Here is a 23,060-nt window from a genome sequence, read left to right on the forward strand (position 1 = left end):
AGAATTTGTCACTTTTCAGAATTAGTCAGGATGGACTGGAAGTTTCTTTTAAAAGACACATCACTTCCTTTACGGAATCATCAGACTGACTAATCTATTGCCATAGGTAAGGATCCCAAACTGCTGTTCACTAGAATCATTCAGGGAGTTTTAAAAAACCTCAGATGCCCAGGTCGCAGCCAATACCAATTATTAACACATCAGAATGTTTGGGAGTGTGTACCAGGTGTCAGTATTTTTCAAGTTCCTTGCCTGATCACAATCGGTAACAAAGTTCCAGAGTCACTGCCTGAGGGCACAGTCCAGTTCAGTTAAGGCACACTCTTTTGGTTCCGGTTCTACACATTCCTTAAGTTGCGTTTGCACCTTTCTTGGGTTGGGGGCGCTGTGAGCAGGAAGACGATGTGCTGTCACCCAATTAGGAGATCCCGCTTTGCTAAGCCCATCCGCCTAGTCGCCAGGGCTGCACGAGGAGTGGATTTTTGCTTTGTCATTCTGACTCTGGCGGTTTGCCCGCCCATTTAAGAGGAGGGCGTGGCTTCTCGGAGCCACTGAGAACCCGCGGGCCTTTTGCTCAGTTTGCGCCAGTCCCGCATTGCATCCGGAGCTGAAGGCGCAGGGACGTTCGGAGGACCGCCGGGTGTCCAAGGGCTCGCGTTCGTGTAAGCTTCGGGTTCACTGGAAACGGAGGAAGCTTGGAGCTCTTGGGCTGTGAGCTCGCCGGGCCCAGAGCATCCTCCTGCCGGATGCCTTGGGGATGCAGGGGGAAGGGAGACGTTTGAAGGCGTGTCTGAGCAGGGGTGAGGCTTCTCTCTAAGGCGAGGGAGCTTTTTGGCGTCGGTCATTGTTTCGCCGGGGTCGGTGAAAGCTTAGCGCGTCGGTAGGTGAGACCGGCCCTCTGTCGACTGGTAGTTTCCTGTCTCTAGCTTTTCTTTATAGGGACGGTTTGCAGAATATTGGAGAAAAATAGGGTTTTGTATCATTTCGTAGAGCACGAGTCTTGAAATGTAGGTGCAAATATGATGAGTAGTTTGACAGAGTCTTGTCATCCTTAAGCGAGTATAACAATTTAAGGATGCCTTTCGAGTAATCTTCACACCACTGAATCTTCAGAAATTAAGAGAGGTTGGCAAGTCATATGTGTCTCCGTGTGTGCAAGCGGGGAGACTCCCCAGGCTGTTACAGGAGGCAACCAAGAGGAACTGGTGCTCATCTCACTGTACAGGCAGGGTAGGCGTTTAAAGGCTACACTGCACTGTCGGGTTTGAATCCTGGCTCTGCTGTTGAGTAGCTTGCTTGAATTTGGGCAGGAAGGTGTTTCTGTGCCTCTTCCCTATCTTTGAAATGGACCTGATAAAACATATTATGAAACGGTAGTAGTGAAGATCCAGTGTTAATATATGCAAAGCACTGCAGAATCGGTCCTGCTATTATTATTATTATCAGACTATACTTTTGGGTGCTTGGGTGGTTTTTGTCTGATGAATGGACCTGATGTCAGGATAACTGGAGTCTATTTTTAATTCTCACTGACTCATTCTCTACCTGAGTTCACCCGTTTGTAAAATTGGACCAGTTGCACCCAGGCTGTCATGTAGGGTGTTGCTTTATTATTTCAAGGCTCTTAAATAAAAGCACCCTCAGTGGGCAGAGTGTCCTTAATCTTGCCCCGTGGTTTCGGATTTCAAAGAAACTTTGGAAGTTGGTTTTCTGCATGCTTTAGCAATGGAGAGTTCAAAGGAAGATTAAGTTGGGAGGTGTTTTTTTTTTTTATAAAAACTGAGATAATTGTGCCTTAGCCTTCTTTATGAGGCTTTTCTGAATTCTGGACTTGCCGGGAAAGTAGGACGCGTATTTTAGCGAGACTTGTTTATCTTCCAGTCTGGCCGGAACCCTGGGGTATGTCGCTGGCCGCGATGCCACGTTTCCAGGCCGCGTGCAGGTGCGCGGGTCCGAGACCCCAGCCGGCGTGCGGCCGTGGTCAAGGTCAGGGCCGGGGCTGGGGCCGGGCGGTCGCTGGGGGGAGTGCAGTTGGGGACGCGGAAGCCCCGCCCTCACCGCGCACTTCCCGCCGCGGCCCCGGGGCGGAAAGACTGACCCGCTCCGCTCTGCTTTTGTGCTACAGAGGACGGTTTGGGCCTCGAGGGAACGCTGTCCGAACGGACCTCCAAAACCCGTGTGAAACAGAGAAAGCTAGGCCGCCATGGTCCGACCCTGAAGGTAGGTGGGGGATCTTAACGTCTCTTTTACCCGCCTGAACTGGGAACAAGCTCACCGAGCCGGTCGTGGTCTCAGAGCCAGGGTGATTGTGAGCCAACCTCCAAAGGGAGCACATCCTTAGACAAACGACGAAGAATCGCGGGCACCAGCTCACGTGTGAATCGACGTGGATAAGACACATTTCAGAACTGGGAAGCTTGGAAGGGAAGAGGGACCTGTTTTCATCTTCTTTCCTTCCTATTTCCCTCCCTCTCTCTTCCAGTAAATCTAAATAACTTTTTTTTTTTTAGCAGCAGTGTAAACTGCTGAAAGTGAGTTGTTTAGAGAAGTTCCGAGAAAAGTGGGTCAGGGAATGGTTATCTTTGTCCGACCCTATCATCTTCCTTTTTAATTCTCAGGGAGGGAAACCCAGAAACCCCAGGCTCAGGGGAGAGCAACATCAAGCTCCTGGAGTGAGTTCATTTCCCTGCAGTGGTCTTTTCTAGCTCAGAGTTAACCGGGTAGAACCAAAGGAAAGAAAGAAATCTTTCCTTTGGGTGGTGGCGAGCTGGTGGCAGTCCTCCCTTAGGACCATCTACTGAGGGCTGGATGGGTCATGGCCTACCTCACTGGCTCAATGCTGGCGGACAGGGTGCACCTTTGGAGGGATATGCAACATGGATGCAGAGAAGGCAATGGCAACCCACTGCAGTACTCTTGCCTGGAAAATCCCATGGACGGAGGAGCCTGGTAGGCTGCAGTCCATGGGGTCTCTAAGAGTCGGACACGACTGAGAGACTTCACTTTCACTTTTCACTTTCATGCATTGGAGAAGGAAATGGCAACCCACTACAGTGTTCTTGCCTGGAAAATCCCAGGGACGGCAGAGCCTGGTGGGCTGCCGTCTATGGGGTCGCACAGAGTCGGACACGACTAAAGCGACTTAGCAGCAGCAGCAGCAACATGGATAATGTTCTATTAATACATCACGTGTGGGGGATACTCAGAATCTTATCACCTTGATATATCTGCTTTAATTTTTGCTGATTTTTTTTTGGTAGTCTTTGTTTAATTGTAATTTAAATTGTAATTTTTAAGAAATGGAACTCATACTTGACCATTGCCTTCTTAAGTAAGCTTGAGTTCTCAGTTAACTCTTAACAGTGTATTTAGATATGTTTGCCTTTAGGATGACTGTAACAATTAATTTGCACTTTTATTTACTATCTTTTTTTCTAAAAGAATCATTTATTACCTTTCTGAAGAATGGGTATAGAAAATGGTGATAGACTTCAAAGACACAGTAAATAATGGAAAATAATTGAAATAAAAAGGCTTTTGTTGTTTGTTGTTTAGTTGCTCAGTCATGTCCTACTCTTTTTGCTTCCCCATGGACTGTGGCCTGCCAGGCTCCTCTGACCGCCACCCCCCCCCCCCCCAGGCAAGAATACTGGAGTGGGTTGCGTTGCCATTTCCTCCTCCTGGGAGTGTTCCTGATTCAAGGGCCAAACCCACATCCCCCCAGTCTGCACTGGCAGGCAGATTCTTTACCACTGAGCCACCCCCAAAAAGGCTTTTAGCTTGATATAAAATATATTGTGTTACTCAGACCTTTAGTTTGCAAATAAAATGAAACAAAGGCATATTAATATTCCTTTCTGTCTGATCTCTCTACTTGTGTCATAAATTTGCACTTAAAAATGTGTATAGGCATTTGATCTTTATAGCAATTCTAGCTTTAATACCAATGGGAGTAAAAAGAATGTTTATGAATTTTTTAATAAGCTTTGCACCCACTTAATTGATAAGATCTGATGTTCTCAATTCTATATGATCATAGTTAATTTTAGCCATTTAATGAAGTGCAGTACCATGAACGAAAAGCCTACTGCCAAATTATAATTAAAATTAAAAAAATTATTTAGCACATCTCTTTCAAGTAAACTTATCTCTCTCCTTTGTATCATTTGATTTATTTTTGGTTTTTAATGAGTACTAAAAAATAGAAGAAGACAGCTAGGTAAGGACTACTGCTTTGAAATGTTTATGAATTTGCAGCAAATTGACCACATTTGGGGCTAAATGGTAGGTCCTGAAATTCTTAGGGAAAATTGGGTTTCAGTGGAGAAAGGCATTTATTTAGTGGCGAATTGAGTCCTTAGAATTAGTGCTAAATCCTAAAGTCCACACCTTAAAGGTTAAGATTTCCTGCTTTAATTGCAACCTGAATAATGAACTGGGAGTTCATAAAAATGTCTGCTTTTCTTTTCTCCTCTTAATATTGTTTCTTCATTTGCCTTCCTTTCCCCTCAATAAACAGCAGCAGCACCAAAACCTACCTTGCATTCACAGTGAACTGTAGGAGACCAGGGAGTAGGGTCCTACTGGAAGGAACTGATAAGTTTAGATGACTACCTACATGAAAAAGGCTTTGAAGAAGTGCCTTTCAAAAAAACTTCAGTCACCTGGAATGCTTGTTAAACATGCATGCCTGGGCTGTATTTGAGGTCTTATTCATTGAACTCTCCGGAAGGGGCTAGGTTCTGCCTTTTATTTTAAACAAGCTCCTTCAGGTAATTCTTATGATATATATCCTGTTTTGAGATTTACTTTAACGTATGAGGTACTTGGTCAAGATTAGTTGCTAAATAATTAGAATTGAGGAAAACCAAACAAAAGATTATGGCTTAATAATAAGCCATACCAAAAGGTATTTTAGTTAAATATTTTAGTAAAAGGTAAATATTTTAGTTCTTATGAGCAAGTTTGCAAAGTTTCTTGTAGGTAATCTTATATGTAAATCGGCATCTCCTGGATTCCAGAGTTTTGAAGCCACTGGTACAAAATGAATGCCTGTTGGTGGTATTGAGAGGAAAAGCAAAGCGAGTGAAAAAGCACTTCCTGGAATACAAAGGGCCAAACATAGTTAAGACTTAAGTAGTTTGAGAGAATAACTTGGGGAGATAAGACTAAAACTTGCAATATGGGACTTAATTTATTCCAGGCAGTAACAGGAGAGGTGACAGACACAGAGCAGTGCCTTTTGATGAACATCCAAGTGAATTATGGAACCAGTGTCGGGGAAGCTCAGAGGTGATAGTATGGTGGTCAGGCTGCCAGGCCTAGGGTGGGCACTGAGATAGGCAGGTCTCCTTTCAAGCTGAACTTCTAAAGTTACCAGAAACCAGAAACTCCTGACTGAATGGAGATCAGGAAATGGAGCGGTAATTTAATAACTCTGACTAGTCCACTTTCTTTCTTAATGCTCTTCTAAAATGAGCAGAAAACTCGATTCTCTCCTCTGAGACAATCCCTTCTGGGGAGATTAGTAATGTCTGTGCTTTTCAGCCTAATTAAGGTTGAGGCCAAAGGAGTGTTGAAGAACTGCTTTGATTCTGGTTTTTTAAGAAGGTAAGAGGTAAGAACTAACTGTTTAAAAGGGGCATAGATTGTTCGTACTGCAAATACATCTATCTGGTGCTAATTCTACAGTACAATTTTTAGTAGCTGTGAATCTATGGTGAGACCCAATGCCTTCTTCTCTCACTTTAACCAAGAGATGACTCAAACCTCTGCTGTCTGTCCTTGTACAATGGTGTCACTGTTCTGGCCCAGGCTTCAGATTTCTTTTCGCCATTATGTTTTGTGTTCATTTCGCCAGGCCTGACTATTTCCCATGTAGGTGCCTTCTGCCTCTGTTAACTTTTGCCCAGGCTGCTTCAGGTACTCACTGCCTCCTGACTCTACAGTCTCTAACTGGCTGCCCTCTTCTCTCTTCCTGCCCTTCCTGTCCATCTGCTGCATAGTCATCTTCTTGACTGCCTGTTTGCTGCCCCCCGATCTGCATCCAGGATAAAGTGTACATTTCTTAATTTGGTTTTCTGTGTTCCCCAGGGTTTGGCCCCAACCTGCTTTTCTGGTTGTCTCTTGCTCTGCTCCCTTGCCTATACTGGAAGCTCGTGGGAATACTGTTGCAGCTATAGTCCCTAACATTTCCCTCCTTTGGTCTGTTCTTTTTCATTTCAAAAGTCATTTTCTGACTTTTCTTCCTGCTCAGACCCATTTTTCCACCTGCCCACCTGGGTCAGAGTACAAGGCCAGATTTGCCTCTTTCCCCTCCTTTGTGCTCCCTCAGTACTCCCACAAATCCCCGTCTCTGGGAAAAGAGGAGTCCTGTCAATATCAAGAGTGAAGTGCCAGACTTTTAGTGCCTGTGTTTCCAGATCTGTCTTAAGAGCTCATCAGATATTTAAATGAGCGTGCCTATCAGTGAGAGTAGCTACCATGTATTGAATGTGTCTTCTGTGCTAGCTTCTGAATGCTGTGATCTCTAGTTGATTTAATCCTCACAAGAGTGCTATGAAGGAGGTGGTGTGATCCAGTTTTCCAGATGACAGAGTGGAGGCCCTCATAACTTAAGGAGTATGCCCAGATGACACAGTGGCAAAGCCAGGATGGAGTGCAGGGCTGTCTGTAAAGCTCGCTGTGCTGTTCTCACACTTCTGGCACTTGGCTTTGTGTTATCTCTTTTGGGATGCATGCCTGATCTCTCGGGTGTGATTGTATGCTCATGACTCATGGCTGAGCCCATGCAAATCTTGATATTCCTAGCATAGTTCTGGCAAATTGGCATTTGTGTGCAGCATACTTGCCGACTGGAATTGCATTCCTCTGTGCCTACTACACTGAACCTTCCTTTAGGATGAAAATGGTTTATTTTTGTATCTTCCATGTGTTGTGATAATACCTGGTATGCTCTCAGTAAATACTTGTGGAATGAATGGTTGATGGCAGAGCCAGAGGACTGACTTTAGTGAGGGATTTAGCTATGAGGTGTCTCTATCAGTGATTACACCCAAAGTGGTTCAGGAGAGGTTCTAGGCAGCAAACAATGCAGTTCAGACTTTTAAGTAGCTGTGTGATTGGAGCGTTGTCCACTTAAGTTATGTAGCTGTGTCCAGGTCAACTGAGAAGAAAGTCACATTATGTCTATTTAGCTAATGCTCATTGAGCCCCTGTATTCTCGCTGTTGAGCTAGGCCCTGTCTTTGTCATCTGTAACATCTGTAGGGCAATGTATATATTTAAAAATACATTTGTCACCTGATGTTTGTAATATGGTTTTTTACAAAGAGTTATGGCCACTCTGTATGACAGAGACATCATCTGATGGGTGACATTTACAAATGAGGAAACTCAAACTCTGAAGAAAGCACTACTTTTAACTCTGGCCTCAAGGGCTGAGTTTTTCCAAGGCTGCCTCCTTTAGAAGCCACATACCCAGAGCTTCCCTACCCCTAGTCTATCAAAATGATGTTCCTGGTCATTGCTGGCTTCTGAGATGTCCCAGGAGAGTTGATAATGGCTCTTACAATGGGAAATGTTCTCTTTTCATCTCACACCCTTGTTTATGTTAGTTGTTGGGGCTTGGCAAGTCAGCCAGTACTTGGTTTTCTGAAGTGTCAGTTAAATGTATGACTTTAAACCGCAGAGCAAGGGCGGAGGTTTTATGTACTCTAAAGGATCTCAATGGGTGGGTCCAAGTTATTTTGTGGGACATGACTGTCATTTTATCTTTTACTTCAGCTAACAGTAAAGCCTTATTTGAATAGAACAGTTATTCAAAGCCTCTTTTAGATACAGAGTATTTTCAAAGAATCTGCTGAAGTCCATTTATAGAAAAATACACATAAAGAATTTTGCATATAATTTCAGACCTACTTTGTGGCCCAGATTTAGAGTATCTAGTAGAGTGGTTTACCTTTCAAAGTGCTATACACAACTGTCGCCTCAGTTGTGTCCGACTCTTTGCGACCCTATGGACTATAGCCCATCAGGCTCCTCTCTCCATGGGATTCTCCAAGCAAGAAGACTGAGGTGGGTTGCCATGCCCTCCTCCAGGTGATCTTCCCAACCCAGGGATCGAACCTGCATTTTTTATGTCTCCTGAATTGACAGATGGGTTCTTTACCACTGGCGATACCTGGGAAGCTTAACTGAAGCCTTAGTAGGTTTTAAATTTTTATTATATAACAGATTTCACTGGTATTATTATAGTGAGATATATTTCTGTTTTCCTCCTATGGATTTAGCCTTTAAAACATTTTTCTGTTCCTAAAACAATATCCAGGAGGGAAGCTACTGGTCTGTTACATTTTTTTCTGTTTAGTGTCTTAATGTTTATTAAACATTTGCTACCTTTGGGATAACTGAAGATTTAAGTAACTACTCAGTAGTTGAAAATATTGTCAAAGCTATTATATAATTCTGATTCATTCAATACTTATAGTAGCTTTATGACAGAGTGGTAGTATTCATATTTTACAGATGAGGAGACCAGAGGCTGACAGGTTAAGCAGCCTATCTAAGGAAATGCTAATAGGTCACGATTGGGCTTCCCCCATGGCTCTAGTGGTGAAGAATCCACCTGCAATGCAGGAGACACAGGAAACGTGAGTTCAATCCCTGAGTAGGGAAGATCCCTTGGAGGAGGAAATGGCAACCCACTCCAGTATTCTTGCCTGGAGAATCCCATGAACAGAGGAACCTGGTGGGCTACAGTCCATAGGGTCGCAAAGAGTAGGATATGACTGAGCACGCATGCATTACACATGATTGGAACCCAGCTTTGCCTCCTTCCACTGTCCATGGAGTTTTCAGAAGCTCATTTTAAAAACAGATAAGCTGCCTTGATCATTGCAGAGTTTACTTTAATATGAAAAGGCAAACAAAGCAAAAACATACACCTAAAAACATAGCCTTAAAGGAGATGAAAATGAAAAAGAACATGGACATAACACCCGGCAAATCAAACTACTCCGGCAAATCAAACTAGGTCTTCACCATGTCTCTTCACAGCTTATCCTGGCAGGATGAAGGGAGAAAAACTGCTGTGCAAGAAGGAACAGGAGAGTGTCGGAAGGTAGCTAGTAGCAGGATATCTTTTAGCATGCAGGACTAACCCGACTGGTTCCTGGCTTGGCTCAGAAGTCTCTTAAATATCTCTTTGTTATAGATTAATCAGGCAATAAAAACCCACTGGAAAAGATAGTGAGTCCAGTATGACTTATAAAATTTGACCATAGAGAGACCTATAACACACTGTAACATTCATCCATCCCGTTATGTTTGTGTTGAACACTGAGGGTTGTGGAAGGAGCTTAAGAATGCTTGGAACGAATGAATCTGAACTCCTAGCAAAGAGACTGAACAGTAACATTGGAGAAAAATATTGAAGAAAAGAAGAAAGGAAAAAGAGGCCTTATGGAGCCTTTAGCAGCAACTCCATTCTTCAAATGATCAGGGGAAATCATTAGATTTGTGATTTTTCTTTGTAGCCACATCTAAACCTTGTGCTCTCAAGGCAGATTCAAAAAGGCAGAACATAATGCAAGTGTGACTTTCTGAGGATGCTATATGTTACCAAGGTTCTTAGGAGCAGGGATCTAGCAGAGAATAAATTTAGCTCTGGAAATCACAACTTAATAACATAATGCTTGTCTTGATGTATGCTGTTGCTCTGAGCAAGTTGTGTGGGCTGTTATCGCCTGAGAAATCCCTGTAAATGGTATTAGTAATACTTTATAAGTAGGTTGGGAAAATTCATTTACTTGTCTAAAGCATTTAAAAATTCTTTGATGAAAGGCTCTGTGTGGAGCAAATTGGTGCTAACCTGTTTTCCATGCTCTGAGCTAGGGGAAAATAAGACACCTTAGGGTGGGAAGGTTGGCTTGTCTTTTGGAATTCATCTATAAATTGCTTTCATTGAATTTGAAATGGATATCAGAAAGTCCCCAAAATATGGTTAACTATAAAACCAAACTTTTTGGGATTTGGAACTTGGGACTATGAGTTTTCACCAAAGATATAAAACAGGTTAAGTATTAGTTTGTACTTGGCCAGGCTTGGGGGTAAAATATGGCCCTTAGACGATCCTGGGCCCCAACTTTGTCTTCCTGTTGCTTTTTCTTCATTTCAGAGAAGAAATAAGGCTGAATTATGAAAAGCAGCCAACTTTTATTATCTATGTGTGAGATCTATTTCTTTCACTAGAAGAAATTCATCTTTTGCTGCCAAATAAGTTGCAGTAGGTGCTGGAACAAAGTTTTTCATCTATGCTTACACATTGAAAGGTGTCTACTCAAATATATCCATGTGAAAACAGCTTAGATTGGAAGATTTGCAACCAAGTTCTTGCTTTAGGGGAGCTAACAGTCTAATTTGTTGCTATTCAGTCACTAAGTCACGTTCAACTCTTTGCAACCCCATGGACTGCAGCATGTCTGGCTTCCCTGTCCTTCACTGTCTCCTGGAGTTTGCTCACTTATGTCATTGAGTCACTGATGCCATCCAACCATCTCATCTCTTGTCCCCTTTTCCTCCTGCCCTCAGTCCTTCCCAACATCAGGATCTTTTCCAATGAGTCAGCTCTTTCTTTGCATCAGGGGGCCAAAGTACTGGAGCTTCAGCACCAGCGTCAGTCCTTCCAATGAATATTCAGGGTTGATTTCCTTTAGGATTAATTGGTTTGATCTCCTTGTGTCCAAGGGACTCTCAAGAGTCTTCTCCAGCACCACAGTTTGAAACCATCAATTCTTCGGCACTCAGCCTTGTTAATGGTCGAACTCTCACATCCATACGTGACTACTGGAAAAACCATAGGTTTGACTATGCTTACCTTTGTTGGCAAAGTGATGTCTCTGCTTAATACGCTGCCTAGGTTTGTCATAGATTTTCTTCCAAGGAGCAAGCGTCTTTTAAAAAATTTTCATGGCTGCAGTCACAAGAAAATAAAATCTGTTGCTGGTTCCATTTTTTTCCCCATTTGCCATGAAGTGATGGAACTGGATGCCATGGTCTTAGTTTTTTGAATGTTGAGTTTTAAGCCAGCTTTTCCCCTCTCTGCTTTCACCTTCAAGAGGCTCTTTAGTTCCTCTTCACTTTCTGCCGGTAGGGTGGTATAATCTGCATATCTGAGGTTGTTGATATTTCTCTCTGCAATCTGATTTCAGCTTGTGAGTCATCCAGCCTGGCATTTCGCATGGTGTACTCTGCCTAAAAGTTGAATAAGCTTGGTGACAATATACAGCCTTGACCTACTCTTGCACAGTTTTGAACCAGTCCCATTGTTTGAACAGTCTAATAGAGCAGGATAATATATATGCACAAGTAACAATAATGCATACTGTTTTTGAAAAATAGATGTTTCTTTCTCAATTTTAACCCTACTCTAAAAAAGTAATGGTGAACAAAAATAGTAATATAACTATTTTTGAGTAACTTAATACCAGCCTTGCTGGCATATCGAGTGCAGCACTTTCACAGCATCATCTTTAAGATTTGAAATAGCTCAACTGGAATTCCATCACCTCCACTAGCTTTGTTCATTGTGATGCTTCCTAAGGCCCACTTGACGCTTGCTCCTTGGAAGAAAAGTTATGACCAACCTAGACAGCATATTAAAAAGCAGAGACATTACTTTGCCAACAAAGGTCCATCTAGTCAAAGCTATGGTTTTTCCAGTAGTCATGTATGGATGTGAGAGTTGGACTATAAAGAAAGCTGAGCACTTAAGAATTGATGCTTTTGAACTGTGGTGTTGGAGAAAGACTCCTGAGAGTCCCTTGGACTGCAAGGAGATCCAGCCAGTCCATCCTAAAGGAGATCAGTCCTGAGTGTTCACTGGAAGGACTGATGCTGAAGCTGAAACTCCAAAACTTTGGCCACCTCATGCGAAGAGCTGACTCATTTGCAAAGACCCTGATGCTGGGAAAGTTTGAAGACGAGAGAAGGGGATGACAGAGGATGAGATGGTTGGATGGCATCACCGACTCAATGGACATGAGTTTGAGTAAACTCTCAGAGTTGGTGATGGACAGGGAGGCCTGGCGTGCTGCAGTCCATAGGGTCGCAAAGAGTCAGACACGACTGAGCGACTGAACTGAAGTGAATACCAGCCTTTGCTATTCATGCATTTACAAGAAACTGTGTGCTCTCAGTCAGTTCAGCCCTGTCCGACTCTTTGTGACCCCATGGACTTGTAGCCCACCAGTCTCCTCTGTCTGTGGGATTCTCCAGGCAAGAATACTGGAGTGGGTTGCCATTTCCTACTCCATAACTGTGTACTAATGTCAAAGAAAAGTGAACCAGTAAAGATGCATTGGAGGGAAGGTAGGGCAGATACTTGGCGGATGCGGGAAACCAGAAGTTGAGATGCACTGTGGTGGTCTCTCTCCCTCTCCCCTCTCCCTCCCCTCTTGTGACTAATGAGCTGAGCCCTTTCTCTAGCTTTACGTGATTCCCCCATGAACTAGTGGAAGTATTTTCTACATAAATTTGTCACGTGACTTAACAGCGTTCATGTTCATATCCTCATAACAGATTGTGTTTAAAGTCTTCACAGGTTTCTCACCTTTTAGGGTTCAGATTTACTATCCACTCGGGGTGTGTGACCTGCTTTTGCAGTCTTCCAAATAGTTCTTTGGCGGAGACCCTGTCTACTTTATTCTTGTACTCTTGGACGCTGGAGAATAAGAGATCAGTTGCATAACTGGGGTACGGGGCAGGGGTCGGGTACGGCAGCGCACCTTTGCGCATGCGCCAGCCCGGACCCTTGCTTACCTGGTCACCCACCCCCCTCCCCCATTGCGGTAGGTTGGCGAGGATTTGGCTTTTGAAGGCCTTCAAAACACAATTTACATTTGTATAATGAAGATGGAGTTCCTAGCAACCACTTTGCAAGTGAACCTTGGGAGTTCAGTCTTTCTGCAATGGAGATAGTGCAGGCCGCGGTCCTTGGCTTTGTTAGCAGTTTGTAGTTTAGCCAGATTTAATTTTTTAAAACACCCCCCCATCTTTTAATGACAGTATGCTGCAGTATGTGACAGCCAGTTTTTTAAAGTACGGGACGTTTAGTCTCTCCATAGTTTTGTCGTTAGATTTTCCAAGCGTTTCTTTGAAAGCTAGATGACACTGTCATAAACGCCAAAATAACGGCTATCTCCTGCAGCAGCAGCAGCAGCTTGAACCAACTGGTGTTACTCCAGTGTGCGGCGGGACCCGGTTCTTGCCGGCGTTCTACGCGGGCGGGGGGTGCTTATTCGCTAACTGAGGGGGGCGGGGCCGCTAGTGCGCATGGGCAGCGTCTTCCTCCGCTCTCGCTGACCCCTGCAGTTTCCGTTGTCCGAAACGTCGCGAAGACCGTTACCTGAGTGCCGCCGGTCGCCGACATGGCCGATGGAAATGATTCCCTGAGGGAAGCCGACGAGACGAGAGCGCAGCCGGTGGTGACCATCCCCGGTAGTGCGTACTCTCAGAAGCAGGTGGAGGAGGAGGAGGAACCTTTGAAGGTGGAAGTGGCAGCGTCGTCTGACTCGGAATCTGATACCTCCTCTGACGACCTGAGCTGGGAGGAGGCCGGCTTCTACCCCATCCTGCTGGAGCGGGTGGATGAGGAGAAATGCCGGAGTATCCGTAAGCAGTACCGGCAGCTCATCTATACCGTCGAGCAGAACCGTGAAGACATAGTGAACACGGCGAGCGACTCCTTAACCGAGGCTCTCGAGGAAGCCAATGCCCTGTTTGATGCAGTGAGTCGAACAAGAGAAGCGGCTCTCGACGCTCAGTTTCTTGTTTTGGCTTCTGATTTGGGTAAAGAAAAAGCAAAGCAGCTGAACTCTGACATGAGCTTTTTTAATCAGGTGGCATTTTGTGACTTTCTGTTTATATTTGTGGGTCTAAATTGGATGGAAGATGACGGACGTGATCCGTTGAATAACTGTGACGATAACATAGCTCTTTCCTTCTGGGATACAGTACAGAAGGAAGCAACATCGTGGATGTTAAGAGCTGAAACATTCCACTTTCTTTTTGGTTCGTTCAAACCAGAGTATGCCGCGCGAAAGCCGCGACTTGAGCGCCGGAGAAAAGTTGAGAAAACGGAAGAAAATGGGGATATGCCTACAAAGCTGAGGAAGCTGGATCTGAGTGGTAATCAAGAAGCCACAGAAAAAGAAGTAGAAAGAATCTTGGGATTGTTGCAAACGTACTTTCGAAAGTACCCTGATACTCCTGTGTCTTATTTTGAGTTTGTGATTGATCCAAACTCTTTCTCTCGTACTGTGGAGAATATATTTTACGTTTCTTTCATTATAAGAGATGGTTTTGCGAGAATAAGGCTTGACCAAGACAGGCTGCCAATATTGGAGCCAATTAATATTAACCAAGCCGGTGAGGGAAATGATCCCAGTTTCCACAGCAGGAAACAGGGAGTTATATCTTTGAGTTTACAAGACTGGAAAAATATTGTGGCAACTTTCGAAATTTCAGAGGCTATGATCACAAACTAGTACTAAAGATTTTTGTTCTTAGCATAGGATGCATTTTTGTTTATTTTCTAAAGCATAGCATAATGGAGAGTAAAATCCACACAGAAGCACATGGTGTATTTCTTGTGAAAAATATTTTCAAGAAAATAAGTTGTTTTACTGTGCGTTGTATTTTTCTTGGTAGTTTTATAAAGTTGTCGTGATCTTCTGTTGCTAAAAAATTCACTGGTGTGTTCATGGGAAAGATTTTTTGACTTCTCCTTAAGACTATTAATAAAAACTGAATTCCATAAAATAAAAGGTATTTGATAATTAAAAAAAAATGAGTTATGATGTTCTGCATTGCTTTCTCTGCTACAGGGAACCAAGGGAATCCCATATGGGGCTCTTGACTAGGTTGGGGGAAAGAATGGGTGAAAAAAAAATGGTCAAGAAAGACTGGAGAGCAGTGCGTAAGTCATGTTAATACTGTAAAAAAAAAATTCAGATGCCATGTTTCATTTCAAAGAAGACTCATAAGATTAATGAGTGGGTGTCCTTGTTCTAAATAATTTCCACTGTGATGTGGGCTTAACAAAAGTAGAATCTACTGTAGTAGGTGAGCCATCAACTAAGTACTGAAAGGTGAGTAGAAATTGATCAAAGATCGGGAAGGGAAATATGGAGGGTCAAATATGTGCAATTGTGAGAAGTTATGGCTCTAGAGAGATTTATAAGTTTTTTTGGAAAACTGTTCTATCTGAATGTTATACTAGGCAAAAATTGATTTACCTCATCTGTTAGTGCCCTCTCGTCAGATTATTTCAAACACAAAATCTTTTAACATCCAGTTACAATTTTTATCTACTTGTTCCTTCTCTGGCCCCTAGTTTCGCTTTGTAATTTCTGCTAGTACACAGAGTGTTTCTCAGAATTGGTGATGTTTCATTATGTACTGGCCTTGAATATTTGTTCCCAACTCAATTTTGATTTCTTAATAGGACTTTGAATGCCTGGAAACTCTCCCTGTGTAAACTGAAATATCTATATATGATTAATTTATCCAAATTTTCTTCACATAAAGCTCTAAAGGCTTTTGTTGTTGTTGTTGCTTGTATTAAGAATATAAATTTCAACCTTATTTGGACGCTACTGCTGAAAATTTTGGTCTTTAAGGAAACAGTTTTTGAAGGTGTAGTGAACATCCCTGCAAGCTGTTTTTCTTGATCTCTGTAGAAACAGTCTTTGGTAGTAGTGGGTCTTGCCATTAAACTTTATTTGGCAAGTGGATAAGGATCTGCTTTGTGTAACAGGAATAATAAAATTTTCCTGTTAAGTCTGAATGTAGTACAGGGAAGGGAAATCCAGAGACTAAATGAATGACATCTAGGTGGAGAGGAGATTGAGATTGAGAAGTTCTTCAGTAATAGTGGAGGTTTTTTGTTTTTTGTTTTTAATGAGCAGGGACGTTTCTTATGAATCTGGGCCAATTATTTTCTAAAGTAGTCATTTCTTCCCCTTTTCATATGAAGAGATGCTAACCCTTCCCAGTGCCTACCACCTTTTGATCTAGTAGTTGTGGAAGTCTCTTTGATCTCGCTTTAGCATGCCTCTACCATTCGGGTTCCTTAGGTTTTTCATAGCTTTGCTTTTTGGGGAAAAGATAATCTTAGAGATAGCAAAAAGATCTTGCCTCAGGTCTGCTTACCACCAGATTGCTCTTCACACACCAGGTGTCTTTACTAGGAGTAGTTGAAGATGTAAGTGTTAACTAAAAGCATGAATGGAGAATGTGGAGGGTTAGGAGGAAGGTAATCTTTTGGGTCTTCTCTAAAGTTATAGCTGTTAAAATATAAATCAGATTGACCACTCGTTTCAATTTTAATTGATTGTCATGAGGTATAGATTGGAAATTAAAGCCAATTATTTTCTAAAATAATTGGCTATTTTCTAAAGTAGTCGTTTCTTCCCCTCTTTACCCTGAAGAAAAAAGGGAAATTGGCTAATAGATAATTCATTTATAGAGATTAGATGTGACCCAAACTGCAAGTCTGCTGATTTATCAACTATATTTAGAGTGGCTTTAATTTCACAGGTTCAATAAAATCAGCTGATAGGAAAATATTATGGAAATTTTTTAAACTAGGATTTTGTTGTTTAACAGAACCACTTCTGATCAAAGGACCTGGGACCAGATCCTGCCTTTTTAAGTTCTAGTTAGAGACTCTGAACAAATTATTAAACCTGCAAGCCTTAGGTTTTTTTATTTGCTTAGTGGGAATAATAGGAGAAGGCAATGGCAACCCACTCCAGTATTCTTGCCTGGAGAATCCCATGGACGGGGGAGCCTGGTGGGCTGCTGTCGATGGGGTCGCACAGAGTCGGACACGACTGAAGCGACTTAGCAGCAGCAGTGGGAATAATGACCTATTAAATATACAGTATGTGACAAGTACTTTGATTTACTGGGTATGATATAGTGAGAAAAGAGATTTATGATCATTTAGACCTGGGTTTAATTCTTGACTCATGGACAAGTTTCTTAATCTCAAAAGGTTTCTTTATTGTCATTTCTGAAGTGGGAATGACATGTGCTTAGAAGACTTGTGAGGATTAAATGGGATGATATGTACAAAACATCAAGCACAGTGTTGGGCTCATTGTGAACACTCACGTTAGTGCCTCACTTAGTAGATCAGCATCACAATGCAGCTGCCGCCTCCTTCCATGGTGACTTCTCCATCTTGGTTCATTCAGTTTAAGTATAGACCTGGCTTTCTCAAACTCTTGCCCTTGTTTTGCGGAAACCATTATCAAGCGATTAGAATTAGCACTTGGTTAATTCACTCAGCAACTGTGCCAGGCAGTGCACTAGCACTGAGGGGAAGGTGATAGATTGAAAATTGCCCTGCTCTCAAGGAATTTATATTTCAGTATGTTTGTTAGTTCCTTATTGCTGCTGTAATGAATTTCTATTTAGTGGCTTAAAACAACACAAATTAGCTTATGGTTCTGGAGGTTGGAAGTCCGAAATCAGTTTCTCAGGGTATACAAGGTGTAAAATCAAGGTGTCAGCATGGCCGGGTCCTGTTGAGGCTCTGAGGGGAGAATGCTTAGCCTTTTTGGAGGCTGCCTGCATTCCTTGATTCACAGTATTTCCTCCATTTTCAAAACTGCCAGTGCAACCTCTCTGTCCTCATTGATTTCTGTGGTGCCTCCCTCTTATAAGGATACTTGTGAATAAGTTGGGCCTTGTGGGATAATCCTGGAAAATCTCCCTGTCACCAGATTCTTAACTCACATCTTGAGAATCTCTTTTACGGGTAATGTATTTGCAGGTTCTGGGGATTCAGACTTTGATGTTGGGGGGACTATTGTTGAGCCTAACACAGAGTGGGAGACCACAGTAATTCTGTCCGTGATGACTGCTCTGAAGAAAAGCTACCTGGAGAGTGGTTGAGGTGCTATGTTGGGTGGGTGGGTGTGGGTGTGTGTGTGTGTGTGTTGGGGGGGTTTGGGGTGTAAGGCAAAGCCCCTGGCAGGGGGCATTGAAATGGAGTCTGTCTGTTGTAAGTAATTTGCCTGGATACTTGATTTAGAGTCCTTTAAATGTTACTGATTATGTGAAAGTGAAAGTCACTCAGTTGTGTCCAACTCTTTGCGAGTCCATGGAATTCTCTAGGTCAGAATACTGGAGTGGGTGTAGTGTTTCCCTTCTCTTGCAGATTTTCCCAACCCACGGACCAAACCCAGGTCTCCCTCATTGCAGGCAGATTCTTTACCAGCTGAGCCACAAGTGTTACTGTGGCCCTTAAGTGTTTTAGGCACATGTTAGCTGAAGGTCCGGAGAAGGCAATGGCACCCCAATCCAGTACTCTTGCCTGGAAAATCCCATGGATGGAGGAGCCTGGTAGGCTGCAGTCCATGGGGTCGCTAGGAGTCGGAGACGACTGAGCGACTTCACTTTCACTTTTCACTTTCATGCATTGGAGAAGGAAATGGCAACCCACTCCAGTGTTCTTGCCTGGAGAATCCCAGGGACGGGGGAGCCTGTTGGGCTGCCGTCTATGGGGTCACGCAGAGTCGGACACGACTGAAGTGACTTAGCAGTAGCTGAAGGTCTAGATAGTTAACTGGTTATGGAGAATCAGTGTCCCTGGTTCTCCTGGAAGAAAGGTAGTACAGCCAGCATCTCGACTTCCTGAGCAGGAAGACAGTTCTTTGATTTGTGCTAACCCCTTAGTATTACTGTAGGGTACTTTTCACCCAGCACCACCTATCAGCATTGATTAAAATTTCCTCTAGGCCAGGAGTTGGCAATTTTTGTCCTGTAGAAAGCCAGATAGTAAATATTTTAAGCTTTGTGGGCCATATGGCCTCAGTTGAAACTAATCAACTGTGCTCATGTTGCAGAAACAGCTGCTGCTGCTGCTAAGTCGCTTCAGTCGTGTCCGACTCTGCGCGACCCCATAGACAGCAGCCCACTAGGCTCCCCCGTCCCTGGGATTCTCCAGGCAAGAACACTGGAGTGGGTTGCCATTTCCTTCTCCAATGCGTGAAAGTGAAGTCGCTCAGTCGTGTCCGACTGTTAGCGACCCCATAGGCTGCAGCCTACCAGGCTCCGCCGTCCACGGGATTTTCCAGGCAAGAGTACTGGAGTGGGGTGCCATTGCCTTCTCCGGCAGAAACAGCAGCCATAGACAATATTGCAACAAATGGGCCTGGCCTTTTTCCAATAAGATTGTTACTTAATGGATACTGAAATTCCAAGTTTCATATAATTTTCATGTATCATGAAGTTTTAGTCTTGATTTTTTTTTTTCTTGCTTACAACTTTAAAATATTAAGAAGAACCATTCTTAGTTCAGGGACTGTTTAAAAAGAAGAAAAGAAAGAACTGCAGGCCTGCTAAATTTGCCCCTCAGACTGTAGTTTGCTAGTTGCTGTCATAGGCCTTGGGGCCCACTGGGCTCTTCTAGAAAGTCTGTAGACTTAATCACTTAGTGTTATTTCTTTCCTGGCCCATGGCCATCCAAAGCACAGAGGCTTGACTACATCTCCTAGTGGATGCTGCAGCTTGTTGGCAGCAGCAGCTGATACAATTTATATAACCATGCAGACAAGGAGCCCAGGATCACATAAATAGCAGAGTCACATTCAGATGTGGACTAAATCTGAGCTCCTAACCAATATGCTACACACCTGGTACCTTTTCTAGTTTTTTCCCACAGTTTTATTTTCATGATGAGAAAACTGAACTGAAGCCCAGCCTCTCAGTACATATAACATAGCAGGAATGAGCACTCAGGTCTTTTATTTTAAGAATGTTTTTGAACGTCACATCACAGGCTTGTGGAGCTGGCACTGGTGATGCCAGGATGAGAGAAAAAATGCTATCCTTGTGGAGTTGATGGAATCGATTGTGTGAGGATACCAGCAGGGGCCTCAGAAGAGGAGCCAGTCTGCCGTCAACTAAAGGCTTCCAGCTAAATCTTGGACAGGAAGTGGTGGGGTGGAACAGCCTTCACTGAGTGCTCTGAGAACCTGTATTAATGCAGTTGTGAGAAAAAAAAAGATAATGTTGTTTGGGAACCTTAGGGAAACAATGGAAGGAATGGCCTTATGTTGGAATCTTCAGATATTGGTAAAAGAGCCAAAAGGAATGCTTTATAAAGGGTGATGTTTTGTTTACATTGAATAATAATAATATAACCTGCCATCAATGTTCTGGGTCAGAATTTGGTGGGAAGAGGGTATTTCAGGTGAGCGGTGATGCAGCGAAGTGCAGGGGATAACATTTGCAAAACACCAGAGCTTTTTGACTCAGCCCCTTGGGCAGGCAGATTCTCTTTTGTAGAAAGGGGAGAATTAGTGAATGTAGGGATTTTTCCTTCCAGCCACTGTGCTATAATATGCATATCTCAAACTCAGTAGTTGAGAGGGCATGCTCATTTTACAGAATGTAAAAACAGACTCCCAAGGATTAGGTGATAGCCAAGGTCCCCCAGCCTTGAGAATGGTAGAGCAGGTATTTTAACCCAGGTCAGTTCGACACCAGAGCTCAGGTATAATGAGTAAAAAACCAAAGACCAGTAAACATCTGCCCAAAGGGTAGAGTCGTGTTTAGGGGGAGAATCAGTCAGTATAATTCAGTAGCTCAGTCGTGTCCAACTCATTTGTGACCCCACGGACTGCAGCACGACAGGCTTCCCTGTCCATCACCAACTCATGGAGCTTGCTCAGACTGATGTCCATTGAGTTGGTGATGCCATCCAACCATCTCATCCCATCATTCCCTTCTCCTCCTGCCTTCAATCTTTCCGAACATCAGGGTCTTTTCCAGTGAGTCAGTTCTTCGCATCAGGTGGCAAAGTATTGGAATTTCAGCTTCAGTATCAGTCCTTCTAATGAGTGTTCAGGGTTGATTTCCTTAGGATTGACTAGTTAGATCTCCTTCCAGTCCAAGGGACTCTCAAGAGTCTTCTCCGACACCACAGTTGAAAAGCATCAATTCTTCGGCCCTCAGCGTTCTTTATAGTCCCAACTCGCACATCCATACGTGACTACTGGAAAAGCCGTAGCTTTTACTAGATGGACCTTTGTTGGCAAAATAATGTCTCTGCTTTTTAATATGCTGTCTAGGTTGGTCATAGCTTTTCTTCCAAGGAGCAAGCATCTTTTAATTTCATCACCATCTTCAGTGATTTTGGAGCCTGATTTTGGAGGGGGAGAATAAAGATGACTTATTCTAATTTTAAAGAAATCTGATTGCTTTCAGTGTTGTGCCTTTCTGGGGAGTCTGGAGCAGTGTTTACTAGGGGTGGGGTAGGGGAAAGGCATTGAGAGGCAGATGGAAGAATGTACATTCTGTAAGCCTCATCAACAGCTGCTGGGGAGAGGAGGATGTATGTTTACATCTCTGTTGGTAGTTCTCAAAATGTGGTCCAGATCCCTACCCCCACTCCTACCCCTTCAAGTAGTCCTTTAGGTCAAAATGATCTTAATAGTAAGATGCTCTTTGTCTTTTTCACTCTGATTCTCTTACAAGTCTGCCATGGGGTTTTCCAGAGATTACATAGCAGGTGATGTGGCGCAGCAGACTGAACACAAAAAAGATGTGCACTGTCTGTTATCAACAAACATCAGAGAATTATGAAGATATAAAATAATGCCACTTTTCTCACTAATTAATAATGTTTTTAATCAGTTGTTTATGTTTAACAGTAATGTTTTTATTTAAATTTTAAAGATATTTTAATAGTTTATGTATTTTTATATTTAAGATATTAAATTTTTTTTCTTAGTTTTAGTTTCTAATATTCAAAGCCCCACCCACATTATTCAAAGCTCTTTGTGGGAAATCCTAAATAATTTAAGGTTCTAAAGGCATCTTGAGACTGAAAGTTTGAGAACTCCTGTTCTTTATCAGCTGCTCTGGTCAGTGGCCACTATTTCTAGCAATGGTAATTGGAGGATGGGGGACATTTTTCTCCTGTCTCTCCTTACCCCATCTGTGTGCTTCTTCCTTATGCTGTAGAGGAGGAGATGTCTGTCTGTCTGTCTTACATCTCAGGTGAGCAACCTCTTCCTTAGAATTGAATGACAGCAACTTCAGTTTTAAGTTGGATTATAATTTTAAAACATCATGTTTAGTTCTGGGGTCAGCTGAATACCTCAATTCCCTGTCCTTCTGCTTTTACTTTACAGAATTAAAAATATTCAGGTTCACCCGGAGCTTTCTTTGTAAAATTGGTGCACTGGTTGATACAATTTTTCTTAAACTTGAGCCATAAGGACCCAGGTCTGATACAGAATTTCAGTAGAGAGCAGATTATGAAGGTTGGTGGAGGGAGCATGCTTTTCAGCATGACAGTTTCCTTCTTTGTTTTATTCAGTAGTAGAGGAAGTGATTATAGGAACTGGGTGGTTTTTATTTAGACAGCCAGTGATTGTGTTCTGGCACCATCTGTGTTAAGTGCATGCAGATAAAATGAGGCTTAGATTAAAAATGGTTATTTTCCCAGAAGAACATCCAGCTTCATTTATTTGTTAATTCTTCTAACGCAGCGAGTCAGCCCTTATGCTGTGAGATCAGCTAGAGAGTAACCCTTATGACCTCAAGCTCATATTGATCCTTTGATCTGAAGGGCTGTTTTTCTCCCCACAGTGCCTTGCATTGGAGGAGGAACCTCGCCATAATGCCAGTTGATGAATACTGGCTGTGTTTACCAGCCTTCCATGTTAGACCTTTTGTGCAGACAGTCAGGATGATGCAGTCATGCCCCTGCTGTTGCTGGTTTCCAGGTGTCCTCCCTTTAGTCCCTGAACCGTCATGCATACCTGCTGCACTGCCTACGGGCAGCCACAGTGCCGCGCCTCCTCCACCTTTTCACACCGCACCCCCTTCCGCATCCCAAGCATCCTCTTCTACTGACCCTAAGCTCTGCCTTTTGCCCCCCACATCTGATGGTAGGCAGGAGGAAAATGTGCAGTCTGGGCTGGTAAGTCTGGGGGCTTTTTTTATTACAAAGGTTAAAACTTGATTTAAAAATTTTTT

At 43.1% G+C, this 23,060-nt stretch overlaps 2 protein-coding genes across 14 annotated transcripts in view; both read left to right on the forward strand.

Annotated features, from left to right (window-relative positions):
* The window catches only part of TXNRD1 (thioredoxin reductase 1), a 144,039-nt gene that overhangs the window by 60,879 nt on the left and 60,100 nt on the right, over nt 1–23,060 (forward strand). For 7 of the 13 annotated variants that reach the window (XM_081595626.1, XM_081595630.1, XM_081595629.1 and 4 more), the window contains one exon: nt 2,126–2,220. In XM_081595626.1, the coding sequence (XP_081451752.1) occupies nt 2,126–2,220 (95 nt within the window). Of the gene's footprint in view, nt 1–603; nt 801–1,881; nt 1,987–2,125; nt 2,221–14,708; nt 14,718–23,060 lie in introns of those variants that run through there. The other 6 variants (XM_081595634.1, XM_081595631.1, XM_081595636.1 and 3 more) reach the window with 4 other exon arrangements.
* EID3 (EP300 interacting inhibitor of differentiation 3) lies at nt 13,369–14,684 on the forward strand. The gene has a single exon (XM_081595637.1). It carries the CDS (start codon nt 13,427–13,429, stop codon nt 14,543–14,545), a length of 1,119 nt encoding a protein of 372 aa, XP_081451763.1. The 5' UTR covers nt 13,369–13,426; the 3' UTR covers nt 14,546–14,684.

Source organism: Giraffa tippelskirchi, chromosome 4 (genome assembly GCF_054371585.1).
Source record: "Giraffa tippelskirchi isolate mGirTip1 chromosome 4, T2T-mGirTip1v1.2.pri, whole genome shotgun sequence".
Taxonomy (NCBI): Eukaryota; Metazoa; Chordata; class Mammalia; order Artiodactyla; family Giraffidae; genus Giraffa; species Giraffa tippelskirchi.